Below are 14,572 nucleotides of genomic sequence, written 5' to 3'. Positions count from 1 at the left end.
AGGGAATTTGCTTGACTTGATAAAGGGCATCTATGAAAAGCTTATGGCTAATATTACACCCAATGGTGAAGAAGGAATGTGTTCTGCTAGGAACAAGGCAAGGAACCAGTGTAATAAGGCAAGATAAGGAAATAAAAGCCCTCCAGATTACAGAGGAAGAAGGAAGACTTTCTTTATTCACAGATGATGTCATCATCTATGTAGAAAATCCTATGGAAGCTACAGAAAAACTCCTAGAACTAACAAGTGAACTTAGCAAGAGCATGGATATAAGACCAATATACAAAAATCAGCTGTGTTTTTACATGCTAGTAATGAAAAATCAGAAATTAATACCATTTACAATAGCATCAAATATTAAATATTTAGGAACGAAGCTGACAAAAGATTTTATACACTGAGAGCTATAAAATAGTGCTGAGAGAAATGAAAGGTGTGAATAAGTGGGGAGATAAGCCATATTCATTGGCCAAAACATTCAATGTTGTTAAGATGTCAATGGTCCTCGAGTTGTGTATGTATATTGAACTTTAGGAAGTGAGATCATATATTTATTAGGGGGACATTCCTCATAAAGGAATTCCATGATAATCACTCTGAAAAGTGAGGAAGTCATTTGCCTATTTTGTGTCTCATGCTACAGGTGAATGCCTCCTTCATTCTTTCATCTACTGATCCATGTTTTATATTCTACTTACTTCCAGAAAGAATCCTGTCAGTGTGCTTGCATAATACCCTGGTGTGTGCATGATCGCCTTTCCTATTCCAGGTGTAAAACGAGGAAAATAATACCGACTTTTCAGGGTTATCGTCAGTACCAAAGACGATATATGTAGAGTACCCACAGGCATAGTAAATGGGAGCTATGTTAATCTAGAACAATATTAGCAATTCAAAAATATATTCATGGTTTAGTGTTAATCCGAACCTACATTAATATAGTGTTGATTATTATACTATGGATACATGTTAACTGAAGAAGGGGCCATCCTGGCCAACCGGATCAGAAGGATGAATCCTGGAGATGAGTATGGTGACCCGATGGTTATCACATCCAAATAAGAAAATCTGAAATAAAAGACCTAGCAGCACTTGTTAGTTTCCATTCCAAGCTCTGAGAAGAGGGCCCGCTGAGCAGCTGTGGCTGCGGCTTCTGGCTGTGGACCCCGGGAGCGGAGGGGTGGGGGGTGGGGGTCACTTTCAACTGTGCTTCTTTGCCTCCTGGGCTGTGTGTGCCTTTGCTCAAAGTTTACTCTGTTTCTCTTCCTTCTCCTTCCTTCCTGGTCATCTTCCTCCTCCTTCTTTTAATATGCACTGTATTTGTTTTCTGATCATCAACGTTATATGTATTCAAGTAGAAAATTTTGAAAATGTAGAGGAGTATAAGGCCACCTTTAATCCCCACTGCCTTCTTTTTTCTAAGCACCTTCTCCCTAAATGGTATCATACTATGTATATTGTACTCAAAGTTACTGGTTTGGATTATAGTAAAAATGTCCCAGTGCTATTAAAGATTGTCCTATGACATGATTATGAAATGCTGCATAGTATTTCACTGCAAGAATGTATCATAAATAGTTCACTCTTTTCATTTTAATGAACTTCTGGGTTTCTTTCAGTTTTTCCTTTTCAAAAATAACTTTGTGATGAGCGTTCTCACCAGCAAATCCTTACACACATCCTTACTGATTCCTATGGGATTCTTTTCTGGAAGTGAAATTACTGGGTTAAACCTTCTGCATATTTATAAATCGCTTAATACTTATGGCTAAATTATCCTTGTGACAGTCGTTTAGCAATGAACAAGGGAGTTGGTTTGCCCGCATGTGTGATAATTCTGGAGATTAAAAAAATATTAGATAATTTGAAAGGAAGACAAAACATATCTAACCGTGGTCTTAATTTGCGTTTCTCTTTTTGACTAGAGAGTGAATGTCCTACTTCTGATGTCATCCTCCCCGGGGTTAGTCTGCTCCCACAGCTGCTTTCTGTTCATCAGGAACGTGGTAATGTGCTTCAGGGAGACTCCCCTCCTCAAGCCACCTCAGCTGCCTTCTGACAGAGTGACAGTGTGATGGAAGGACTTCATTTGCTTTTTTTATTTTTAGAATCTGGTGCTAATGAGTTCACATGTATTTTCTGTGAATCCTCACTATAGCCCTAGCTATGAGATAGGTACTATTATTAGTTTCATTTCATGTGTGAATTGAGAGGAGACTTGGAGAAACTAACTAACCAACTAACTAACTAATTAACTAACTAACCTGTCTAACGTCACACAGCCAGGTAATGGCAGAGCCAGGGCTGGAACCCAAGCTGACTCTAGAGCCCAGCCTCTTAAACACTTAATAATCTATCTGAATCTCGGAAGATGGGGCTGTGGGGGTCTCCTCTTACTTGACTTCAAGCAGCCGTGGTTCAGCGTGGAGCTCTGTGTCACTATGGGCATGTCTACCCAAGGGGTGTTACAAAAGCACCTTCTAGTTGAGGGGTTTGGGGATTGGGGTAACTCCCAGGGATCCTGGGCCCTGCCTACTTCCACCTTGGATGATAATTTTTTTAAAGATTTTATTTATTTATTTATTTGAGAGAGAGAGTGATAGAGAGCACGAGTAGGGGAGGAGAGGGAGAAGCAGGCTCCCCACCGAGCAGGGAGCCTTATGCGGGGCTTGATCCCAGAACCCTGGGATCATAACCTGAGCGGAAGGCAGACACTTAACCGACTGAGCCACCTGGACGCCCCACCTTGGGTGATAATTGCTAAGGCAGAGAGCTTTTCTCCTTGACCTAACTTCTGTTGTTCAATTTCTGAGTAGCTGGTAACTGCGGGAAAATGGGTGGGAGAGAGGGGGGAAAAAGTCCTAACTGTAATCCTGACCACGCTGTGTCCTGGTGCTGGGCTGCCAGCTGCAGCCCCAGGGGATTAGAGATGGATGTTACATACATCATGACTGAAAAACATAAGCGACACCACCTTAAAGCAGTGTGCTGTTTGCCATGAGAGAAACCGAACTGGAAATTTGTTCAAAGCTTAAGTCCCTCTTCAGGTTCCCACCCTCCCTTTGACGGCCCACTTCCTCCGAGTCCCATTCTGCCCTGTTCCAAGACCTTCAGGGGCCTGGCCTGATGACTTCTACAAAAACCTTCCTCTTTGAAAAGGATTTGAAATCTTGGGGAGAATTTAAGAGACATTATCTCTTCTGGAAGTTTTTTGTTTATTTGTTTGTTCTTTTAGAGAGAGAGAGAGAGCAACTGGGGCTTGGGGGGGCAGATAGAGAGAGAATCTCAAGCAGGCTCCATGCCCAGCATAGGGCTGGAGGAGGGGCTTGATCTCACAACCCTGAGATCATGACCTGAAGAGTCTGATGCTTAACTGGCTGAGCCATCCAGCTGCCCCACTTCCTCGAGTATCTTTACATTTAAACTTCATCCCGAGTTGTGGCATGAAAGATTTGTTTCCTACTAAAGGAATTTCTGGCAGTAGCAAGTAGGTGGGGAGAGAGTTTTCTAGTAGGGAACCCTCTGGGGTGTGCTTGTGGTTCCTGCGCTCGGTGATTTAGTAATAACGACTACAGCACATTCACTGAGCACTTCTGCCAGGCATTTGTGGCAAGAGCTTTCCATGCACTGTCTCCTTGAACCTGGGAAGAAGGTTCCACCTTTATAGATTAAGCCGTGGAGGCCCACAGACATTAAACAATGTTCCCAGGAACACGGAGCTGGTACCTGAGTGGAGCCAAGACTTGAATCCCCTGTGGGTGGAAGAGTGGCCAGCAACAGGCCCTTTCCAAGTCTGGCTTCGGACACTGAATGCTAGAAGAAGCCTGTATTCTTGTGTGCACCTGTTTAGTCCTAGGTGTAAGTCCCCATTCTTCCAGACTCCTCCCTAAGCCTTCCAAGTCTCACTCAGTGTCTCACTCTCCGTGTCTCCATGGCCCTCACTCACGGCATTTATAGACACCCATGACACCAGCCTCCGCGTTGAGCACTTCCCTCCTTCAATCCTCACAATACTCCTGCCAGGAGGCACAGTTATTATACCCATTTTAAAGACAGAGAAACAGAGTCTCAGTCGCAAGGTTGCCCAGAGAAGCTAAGTTATAAGTTGACGTGGAGGTAAGTAGCAGGGCTGGGATTCCACCTGTGGGCTGTGTGGTTCTGGAGCCTTGGCTGTGCAGCCTGCCTCTGCACCCCACCTGCTTACCTCGCGCCCAGGCCCACGTCAAGCTCACCAGCCCTTTCTTGTGTCTCCCTGCATCTGTCCTAGTTCGGTCGGAGATGGCAAGTTCCTCTGGCTTCTGGCTCTCCGGCGGCCTCGCGGCACTCGTGTTCCTCCGGCTGCCCGCGCCCTTGTCAGGTAGGAGTTGGAGAAGCTCTTTCCCTGCCTGGGACGTCTGCCGAACGACTCCCAGGAACAAGGGAGCCTTATTTCTAACCGCCTTCCGTCCTTTCCAGTGTCCTTCCCTGGCCCTGCTCTTCGCCAAGACACCCCTTTCATCCTACGCCCAGCTCCCTTCTCTGGTCCCTCCCTGACGCCCTTGTCCCCTTTCTGTCCGCACCGCACAGGGGACGCCGACGACTACCACCTGGCCCCGCTAGGAGGCACAGCCCAGCTGCTCTGCCCGCTCGCCCTGTGGCCGGTCACTGTGCCCACCGTGGTGACCTGGCTGCGGTCCCCACGCCCGGACGGCTCCCAGGTCGTGCACGTGTTCCGGGACGGGAGAGACCGCGAGGAAGGCGTGATGCCGCAATACAAGGGGCGGACGGCGCTGCTGAGGGACCCCCGAGAGGGGAGCGTGTCCCTGGAGATCCGCCGCGTCCGGCTGGAGGACCGAGGGCCGTACCGATGCGAGGTCCAGATCGGAAACGTGACTCGACAGGGCACCGTGACCCTGCAGGTGGCAGGTTAGTCATTTTCAAAGGGGGGACGGAGGTGCCCCCAAGACCTGAATCGGGGGATGCCGTTACCCTAGGGGCGGATTCGCGAAGGTGTGAGGATGAAGCCAGAGACTGTCTCGCAAGGTTGGGAGGAGCCTGGGGGTGGGGAGAGGGCAGGCGCGCAAGTGCCCCGAACAGCCCGCCTCCCCGGGAAGCTGCGGGGAGGGGGCAGGGCTCCGGCGGGACCGCGCCCCCACTGCCAGGCGTCTTTGCCCCCGTCCCCCTCCAGTTCTAGGCTCCGACCCTTACATCCACGTGAAGGGCTACGACGCTGGATGGATCCAGCTGGTGTGCAGGTCCGCGGGATGGTTTCCACAGCCTTTGGCCGAGTGGACAGACCCTCAAGGCAGGGTGCTTCGTCCCCTGTCGGATGGCCATGTCCTGGAAGCTGGGCTCTTCCGGATAGCGGTGTCCAGCAGAGTCAGGGACAGCACGCTGGGAAATGTGTCCTGCACCGTCCGCAATTTGGCCCTCGGCCAAGAGAAGACCACGGCCATGCTCATAGCAGGTAAAAGCCGGGGCAGTAAACGGGCTTGAAGCCCCTGGCGAGAACTCCTACCTTAGTGGAAACTTTATAAAGAATTTTCAAATTTTTTAAATTCTAAGAGTAACACACGTTTGTGGTAGAAAACTTGAAAAAAGGATGAACATTATAAAGAAACCAAAAATGGCCTATTAGGTCATAAATTAGAACTGCCGCTAACCTTTTGGGGCATTTCTTTGAAGACGTTCTCATATGTCTGCGTCTCTGAGTGTGCGTGTGTTTGCAGGTATGGATTCTGGGTATCTTCCCCTTCAGTTACAACGTCACGAGCATTTTCTGCCCATGTCCTTCAGTAGTTCTTTGCAACATGATTTTTAAGGGCTACATAGTAGTTCGTTGTGTGGTTATAGCATAATAAAACTAATCAAAGCCCCGTTTCTGGACATCTGGACGGTTTCCAATTTTTCCTCCTATTATAATGAATGGTGCAGTGAACATCTTTGCGCAAAGTTTGGGAAGTGATTCTGATTATTTTCTTAGAATGCATTTCTGGAAGTAGGATTAAGGGGTCCAAGGGGTATGAATCTTTTAAAGACCCTTGAAACACAGAGTCGTGGGGCAGAGCAGAGTGGTTTTGAAGCCAAGAAAGACAGGCTGTGGCCTGGGGTCCCAGATGAGAAGGGGTCATGACTTCTGTGAATCCCTTCTGTTTGCCCCTCTGTCCCCCTCCCTTCCCTGACTACTGTCACTGAGTGCTAAGTGCTGTACTTGCCTGACCTCTTTAAATCTCCCAGCAACCCAATGGGACAGGGATTATATTGTCTCTATTTTGTAGACGGTCAACCAGGCTTGGGGAGGCCCAGTCCCTCGCCCCGGGTCGCACAGTGTTGAGTGACGCCTCGCATCCAGCTGAGGCTCTTCCCACTGGTCACAGAGCTGCTTCTGCTCTTTTTTTCTTTTTTCCTTTCTCCTTTCTTCCTGCCTGGGCTTTAGGTCTGCTCCTGTAACGCCGCAGAAATTGTTCTGCCCCTGCTGGTAGGGCTCAGGGCCAAGATGTCACTCACTGACTGTTGTTTCACAGCAGAGTGAGGACTTGATGGGGAGACAGGTGGGTGCTCATGAGAAGACTAGAGAGGATCCTGGAGGAAGCCCCTCCTATCCTCCAAAGTCCCTGGAAAATGGCTCCATATTGGGCAGGCCAAGGTTGCAGTTGAAAAGTGGAGTTGAACCCGTTGTCTTCAGGCAGGACCATCAAAACTACCCCTAAGAAATGAACATCTCACTTTAAAGTCATCCCTGGGTCATCCAGGGTGGGGGTTACTGAGAGAAGCGAAGACCCTCACCAGTCTTGGCTGGAGGTCTCTCCCTAGACCCGATGGAGACGGTTGGGTGTGCTTGAGTCATCTGCACTCTGAAGTGGGGTCCTTGGCATGGGAGAAGCTGTCAGATGTCTCTTTGAGGGTGGCCATTGGTGGTTTCTATTTTAGCCCCGTCTCCAGGGAGGATCTCCTCCTCCGCAGTGGCTCTGGCTGTGGTCCTGCCTGTCCTGGGGGTTCTCATCATCGTGGGCATTTTCCTCATCTGGAAGCAAAGAAGATCAAAAGGTAACCAAGTGGTGAGGGAGTCCTGGCTGGCCAGAAGTGGGACGGGCTTCTCGAGGACATGGCCGGGAAGAAGTAGACGTGGCCATGAATCATCCATAGGTTGGAGACCCTGTAACATGGCTGAGAGAGAACTGGGAGAGCCCTGCTTGGGGACTCCCAGTGCAGAGAGGGTCAGAGAAACTGCAGAAAACTCCTGGGCAGAGCTGTGAATCCTTATCTTTTGATAAATCAGAAAATAACTGATCATGCCAGCCTTCTAGTTAGTTAAGAAATTCAACTCTATCCATTAGATAGAACCCCATAAATATGGTTGAATTTCACAGGATCGCAGGGTGACAAATGACCCTGGAAGTCACAGAATCCAGTACTCCTTCCCCCATCTGATGGTTTGAAGACCCTCTAATCCTTTCAAATAGTCTCACGCCCACAGTGACAAGGAGCAAAGTCCTACTCAGGCAGCTTGGGCCATCTTTGGACAACCCTGCCTCCTAGAAAAAGCCCTTCCTTACACTGAGCTGACACCTCTCTCTGTCTTCCAGAGAAGCTTCTCTATGAGCAGGTGATGGAGGTAGGTAAGTGTCCTGAGCTGGGTGGGGATGTTACTGTGTTTTGTTCATTTCGTGCTCCCAGTGCCCATGAATCTAAATTGTATACCTGAAAATGCCAGTCCCTGCTGTGCTTGCTGGCAGGGTGGTGGGGCGGCTTTACTTGTCCAGTTTTCGCAAACTCTTACTTGTCAGAGCTGCTTCCGGTATGTTTGGTGATTTTCGTTTGTGAACTCACTGCTTGGTCTCATTCTGTGGGAGTCGTGTAGCTGTAACGTGAGGGTAGCTTTTATTCACTCGACAAACAATCAGTAACGTCTACTAAGCACCGCGGACTATACTAGACGCTGGGGCCCCCATGCCGTGTAAAAGCAGACCCAGTCTGTGCCTTCTTGCAGTTTTCAGTCTAGTCAGGGAAGCATACATGAGTGAAGTAATTACACAAATAAATATGCATCAACGCCACAAAAGGATGTTCTAAGGGCTGCAAAGACTAGAACCAGGAGGAGCCAACCAACCAAACTTGAGGGACAGGAGCGGAGTCCCCAGAGGAAGCGATGTTTGATCTGGAAGACATGCAGGGTTGGAGAAAGAGGGAACAGAAAACCTTCCACAGCAGAAAGAACGACATGCGAAAGACACACAGTGCAGAAGTGAGGGGAAAGGTGACGGGGTGAGGCCGTGGACTTTGCAGGGGTCAGGCCAGGGGAGGCCTTGCAGAGCACGTGAAGGGTTTTTGGTTTTCCTTCTCGGAGCGGTGGTAAAGCAGTGAACGGGGCAATCCTGACCAGAATTGTGCTTTGAGAAGCGCTCTCTGGCTGCGGTGTTGAGAAAGGGCCAGAGGGGGTAAGACAGGATGTGGGGGGTGCTTGGGGGGGCACCATTTCTGTCATCCAGATGAGAGATGGTGAGAGCCTGGGTCAGGGAGGTGGAGATAGGGAGGTTCAAGAGCGGGTGAACTCAGTAGGAGTCGGGGACCCTCAAAGTAATGGCACGGAATCTCATTTACTTTTCTTCCTCTAGAAAATCTTCTCTCAGACCACGCAAAAGAAAAAGGTAATTATATGTATAGAATAAAGAGTAGGGAACAAATAACAAAGAACATATTCTTTCTACTTCTACATGAATGCTGACAGTCTATCATACATACATGATACACACACACACACACACACACACACACACACACACACACCTTCCACTGATATTATTGGAATCTACTTTCCCATATCAAGGGGCTATAGGGCAGCCATGGTGAGGGGATGCCCTTGGTCAACAGTCACAGGTCTGACTGTCCTGAGCTCCTTCATCAGCCTTTCCACCAAGTACTTGAAAAGAAGGTCTAGTTACTATTTAAAAAGGTATTATTATGGTCACATGGGGTGTATGAACATCTCAAAAATCCATACGACTTTTGCATTGAGAAAGGCACCCTGATATGATGGGAGGGTCACAGGCTCTACAGAAAATGACTGGCTCAGTGACATCTGGCTCAGATCACCGGTCTGCCACTTACTGACCTTGGACAAGGCACTTTACTGCTCTGAGCTTTGGTTTCCCCATCTGTAAAATGGGAACACGAAGTCCCCTCACCTGATTGTTTTCAGGATTAAAATAGACAACCTAGAAATTTCTTATTACGAAGTCTGGTACCCTTTTCCCTTCCCATCTTTCATCTTCATTAATTGAGCGTTTGCCCTGGGCCACTGTGAGTAAAAGACACACCCAGGGTGCAAAAAAACAGGGGCTCTGCCCTTGGAAGGTCTTGCTGGGAAGACAAGTCCCCGGCTCAGAAATGGCTCCGTCTGCACTGATTTCCGCATCTCCTCTCCTCCCAGGTGGTGAAAGTGTGGGCGCGCACACCCCAGGGGCGCTATGGCCATTCTGTCCAAGGGCGGAAGGCACAGTGTGGGGTAGTGAGGCTGGCCTCCGACTGGGAGGCAGACAGACGTGGGTTGGAATCCCGCCTCCTTGGCCACTTATTAGCTGGAGGACCCGGGCTAATCTCCCTGTCCCTCTGAGCCTCAGTCCGGCACTCTATAAAGTGGGGCTACTAATTATGGGCACCTCACATTGTGGAGGATTATAACAGGACACAACAGATGGAGGCTATTAATAATGGGAAGAGTAAAAAGAAACCCTAAGTTCCTTAGGGGCCGTATCATATGCAGTTTCACTGCCCGAGTGTGCGAGGCCTAACCCATGACCAGCCCTTAGCACAGGGCCTTGCAGTGGACCCCGATGTGTAACTTTAATTCTCGGGCAGAGCCAGCGCTGGGAGACAATGTGGGCTGATGGCCTTCCCGGAAAAGCCACAAGTTCAGTACTCCCCAGAAGCCTACAGCTTATGTCCCCAAACCTGGGATCTCCAAATGTATCAGTCTCTCCGTAGTACTTCGAGGGCGGCACCGTCGAGAATCACAGAGCCCCGGCGACGCGCCAAGGCTAGGCCTACAGCTAGTCTTTAGGCACAGCTGTCCCCGGCAGCAGGTTGTTAAAGGGCAGTAAGGCACTCATGAGCACGCAGTTACACACACACAGACACTCATGGGGACCGCAGAAAGGGAGCCGGACAGAAAGGGGGGGCAGAGAAAGGAGAACCCAAAGTTCTGGGCAGCCCGGGTCATCGGGAAAGTGGCACCAGCACCACCGGGCTCTGCAGTCCGAGCTTTGAGGGATGCGACTGATTCCAGGGCCCACGGGCTGGTCATGGCCCCTTCCACCAGGGGGGATGGAGTGATGAGCCTTCCTGCGTCCCGGGGATAAAGCAGCCCCATCTATTCACTCGTGCCTTTTTCTGTTTTTTAGGAAGACTCCATAAAGCCCTCAGTAAGTTCCACTCCTCATCCGTGCCGCAAACCTCCTTCTGCTGACGTCTTTGCTTTAGGATGAGTGTCTGGGTTTCACTTCTTGGGGTAGAAGAGGGGGGCAGGGGTACTTGAGGCCATGGGGGTTGCAGATGTACTGGTTCTCAAAGTCCTCTCTGCTCAAATATTCCCTGTTCCTCTTTCCCATAGAACTGTTTTCTGCCCTCTCCCTGGGAAAGGTTTTACCAGGAAGCCTTCACCTCCCATAGGTGAAGCCGCCTGGGAGACCCTTTTCATTCCCTAGGCGTGACATTCCCTTCGGAGGGATCCGAAGCACATGAATCCTCGTTAAAGTGAATGTGCGGAGCAGTGTTTTCCACCGCTTCACATATGAGAACCTCCTTATAACCAAAACATCTTCAGACATTGACAACATGTCTGTTTTGTTTTATACCGCGAAAACATACCTAAGGAAAAGGGAACGGGTGATGGTGTTAAATGAACTCACACTTTATTCTTCTCCCACAACATCCTACAGATGTTGACGTTGTCATGGCTTATATGCAGGAGATGTGTTATTGACTCGGTCTGTTGGGAAGTTCTGGTGGACCCAGGAATTGGTTGACCCCGCCGTGTGGCTGGGGAGCCCTGGCCCGCGGCTGGGAGCCCCTGCTGCTGCAAGCCCCGTCGCGGGGAAGCGCAGCGCACTGAGATCCCACCTGGGAAGGTGGTTGGGATGGGACTGCAGCGCTCTGGGCACGCAGAAGCCCTTGTTCTGATTGATGCCACTGTTTTTATTCTTCAGAGAAGCTCCGGAGTGAACTGAGTAAGTGTCCCGTGTTCTTCTAACGCCCGTACCACCTGATCTCCCATTGAGTCTGTATTTCCAGCGATAGCTCACCCCCTTCTTTCTTCTTTTATAGAGTTGAAAAGAGCTGCAGCGAACTCAGGTGAGGCACACCTTCCCTGCCCTTGGCCCCCACGCCCCAAGAGTTCTCCGTTTTTCTATCTTTTAATTCAAGCATCCCCTTTACGCCTTTCAGGCTGGAGGAGGGCGAGGCTGCACTTCGGTAAGTTACACCAGTCAGGGCATCCACATGTTGGAGCCCCTGGCTCCGGTCCTGTGGAATGCAGACTGTCATTTAAAGCTTTTTAAAATCAAATCTGTTTATCTGCGTATCAAATTTTAAAAAATCTTTGTGATTTTTGGGGTCACATTTAGATTTAGATTAGATTAGATTAGATTAGAAAGTCTCCCCTCTTTTAGAACACTGATAAATATAGATGTTGATCTTCTTATGGGTTCTCTATGATTTTTGAGATTTATCGTAAGTGTATTGGTTATTTGTATGTTATCTTCGTGACTTGTCTGCTCCTGTCCTGTCCTGGCTACTTTTTGATTTGTGAGGGTTCTTTCTGTATAAAGTATACTAGTCCTTTGTCTTATTTTTCACAACTTATTTTTCCACTTTTTCATTTTCATTTAACTTTCCTTATGATATTTTTTTGATGTGTGAGTGTTTTGTTTTTACATAGTCAAATTTATTCTACTTTTCCTGTGTAGTCCCTTCCATGCTTTCAAGTCTGGGAAGTCCTTCCTATCCACAGCTGGACCAACAGCCAGTACTCCTGTTTCTTTCCACACACCTGCTACGTCCTTCTTCAAAGATCAGTTTTCTTGGGGGGCAGTGACTGAGATTCTCAGAGAAGAGAATGGGTGAGGCTCGTGCTCTCACAATGCAGACCCAAAAAAGGTTTTGTAGTTTTATTCTAAAAGATCTGCACATCTCTTTTCATTTTATTCTTAAGTAGTTGGCTTTTTTTTTTTTTTTTTTTTTTTGCTGCTATTTTAATGAGACCTGTTATTTTCACTGCTTTGCAGTCCTTGTCAATTTTCCGGCTGCTCATCCCCCTTCTGTTCACACGGCTTCCTTCAGGCAGGTCCAATAGAGTTGATGAGTTGGCACTTGAGAGAACACCAGATCACCTTGGTTGGCATTCGACCCTTCCGACACTCGTGGTCTGGCTCACCCCCACCACCTTGACTGAGTACGGGTTTCACGGGTTCACTCTCCAAGAAGAGCCTGTCTTCTGTACTTGGGGAAGGGGGGAGACTCACTGTGACCCTCGTAATCCACAATTTTAAAGAAGAATCCTTCTCTCTATATTACCATTTAAAAATAACGAGTGTAAGCAATGATTTTAACTACCAAAATGGGCATCACACAGTCACTGTGTGAACTAGGCACCATCTCACGCATTAGCTCATCAAATTTGTACAAATTTGCCCCCACTCCCATTTTACAGAGGAAGGAACTGAAGCTGGGAGATAAATAGCAAGCCGAAGGTCACATAAGCAGCAAGCGGCAGAGCTGGGACTCACACAGCCGAGCTGGCTACTGGGTCTAACATCAAAGCCTGTGTTTATTGTCATACATTAGATTCCTTGGGACCATCAGAGACAAAGGCAGTGTCTCCTAGGATTAAGGCAGCTTCACAGACAGATGAAATACTTTGTCCTCCTTCAACTTAATACACTGCTAGCAGATCTAGGAGATTGGAAGACAGTTTTCTTTGGCTCCCTTGCATACAGGGGAGGGGGAACCATGAACTCAAATAGGCCAACAACAGTGGTCACAGACCTAGAGATTATCTTTCCCTCCAAATTTACCCAAAGATCCCCTAAGACCTTGCCTTCCCCAGCCTCACCTGTCCGTGACTCTCTGCAGTGGCAGTGACCCTGGACCCGGACACAGCACATCCCAAACTCATCCTGTCTGAGGACCGGAGATGTGTGAAGCTTGGAGACAGAAGGCAGCCTGTGCCCGATGGCCCCCAGAGATTTGACTTCGTCGTCAGCGTCCTGGGCGCTGAGTACTTCACGGCGGGCTGTCACTACTGGGAGGTGGACGTGGGAAACAAGACCAAATGGGCCCTGGGGGTGTGTAGTGAGTCTGTGAGCAGGAAGGGGAAGGTCACCGCCACGCCCGCCAACGGACACTGGCTTGTCCGCCAGAGTAGCGAGAAGGAGTACGAAGCTCTCACATCCCCGCAGACCACCCTGCGCCTCAAGGAGCCCCCGCGGTGCGTGGGGATTTTCCTGGACTATGAAGCAGGCATCATTTCCTTCTACAATGTGACCAGCAGAACCCACATCTTTACTTTCACCCATACTTTCTCTGGCCCCCTTCGCCCTTTCTTTGAGCCTTGCCTTCATGATGGAGGGAAAAATACAGCGCCTCTAATCATCTGCTCGGAACTCCAGAAATCAGAGCCGTCACCTGGCCGGGAGCCAGAAGAAAAAGGCCACGCAAACGGAGACGTGGCCATGAATGTGGACCCTTCTTTATTCCCACCTCAGGCATCAGAGCTTTTTCCACCCGGGGATATGATCCTGCCCTGGCCCTCTGACCTTGCCCCAGCCCTTCAGGGGCTCAAGGTTCCTTCTTTTTAGGGCCGTTCTTCATTACCTGCTCCCCTGATGGCCCAGCGCCCTGCCCTGGATTTCAGTCTGCTGGCCCAATGCCCGACTCCGAAACATGCCATCTCCTTTCCCCAGATCTAGACATTGTGATTTTGATTCAAACCACCTTTCACCCAGGACTCAGTTCTAAACTCTGTCATCCTTCTGGGGACTTTAAAGTTCCCATTGCTCAGGAAGAATTCTTGAAAACCAAACGAACCGTCAGATTAGGTTCAGGTGATGACGGTGAATGTGTGTCACCGAGATACAGGGGTTCTCTGCTCGAGGAGCTATTTAGAGGAACTTCACCCTGCCTCATCCTGCACTTGACCTTTTAGTCCTGAAGTTATGGTGCCTAGTCACTGACTTCTCTCTTGTCCCCTCCAGAATGGCTTTTTTCCCTTCTCTGAGTGCAGACTTCTAGCTCCCAAAGCCAGCTTTTTAAAAGTAAACATGTTTTGGGTCACATGCTCTTCCTTCTTTCTCCTGGAACACGGGGCGGGGAAGCTGGAGGGGAAACATGCCATCCCTTTCTGTGTCCTCGATGCTCGTTTACAGCGTAGTTTCCTGACGTCTAGAGCTAACGTACAGTCTTCAAAGCTAGCTTACCTCCTGATGCTCACCAGGTGCGGGGATCTCAAACGTGGTAGCCACAGTCCCGAAAAGCCTCAAGAGCGCAGTCAGGGAGCTGGGACTCCCAGCTGCAGACGCGCAGCCCATCTGGGCGTGGC

At 49.2% G+C, this 14,572-nt stretch overlaps 1 protein-coding gene across 1 annotated transcript; it reads left to right on the top strand.

Annotated features, from left to right (window-relative positions):
• The first annotated feature begins 4,278 nt into the window (after positions 1-4,278).
• On the top strand, positions 4,279-13,947 carry ERMAP (erythroblast membrane associated protein (Scianna blood group)). The gene is made up of 10 exons (XM_026497477.4): positions 4,279-4,365; positions 4,566-4,905; positions 6,910-7,026; positions 7,566-7,598; positions 8,595-8,627; positions 10,380-10,400; positions 11,184-11,204; positions 11,302-11,328; positions 11,422-11,448; positions 13,108-13,947. The coding sequence occupies exons 1-10, from the start codon at positions 4,279-4,281 to the stop codon at positions 13,830-13,832; spliced, it is 1,431 nt and encodes a 476-aa protein (XP_026353262.2). The 3' UTR covers positions 13,833-13,947.
• Positions 13,948-14,572: the final 625 nt, after the last annotated feature.

This window comes from Ursus arctos, unplaced genomic scaffold (genome assembly GCF_023065955.2).
Source record: "Ursus arctos isolate Adak ecotype North America unplaced genomic scaffold, UrsArc2.0 scaffold_12, whole genome shotgun sequence".
Classification (NCBI taxonomy): Eukaryota; Metazoa; Chordata; class Mammalia; order Carnivora; family Ursidae; genus Ursus; species Ursus arctos.
The sequence above is the reverse complement of the archived record's forward strand: the minus strand, read 5'-3'. Positions and strand labels throughout refer to the sequence as shown.

Bases quoted from the DNA above. Each gene is read 5' to 3' on its own strand.
- ERMAP (XM_026497477.4), top strand. From the start codon at position 4,279: ATGGCAAGTTCCTCTGGCTTCTGGCTCTCCGGCGGCCTCGCGGCACTC. The intron at 4,906-6,909 runs GTTAGTCATTTT...TTTCTATTTTAG, and splicing joins CGTGACCCTGCAGGTGGCAG to CCCCGTCTCCAGGGAGGATC. The intron at 10,401-11,183 runs GTAAGTTCCACT...TTTATTCTTCAG, and splicing joins AAGACTCCATAAAGCCCTCA to AGAAGCTCCGGAGTGAACTG.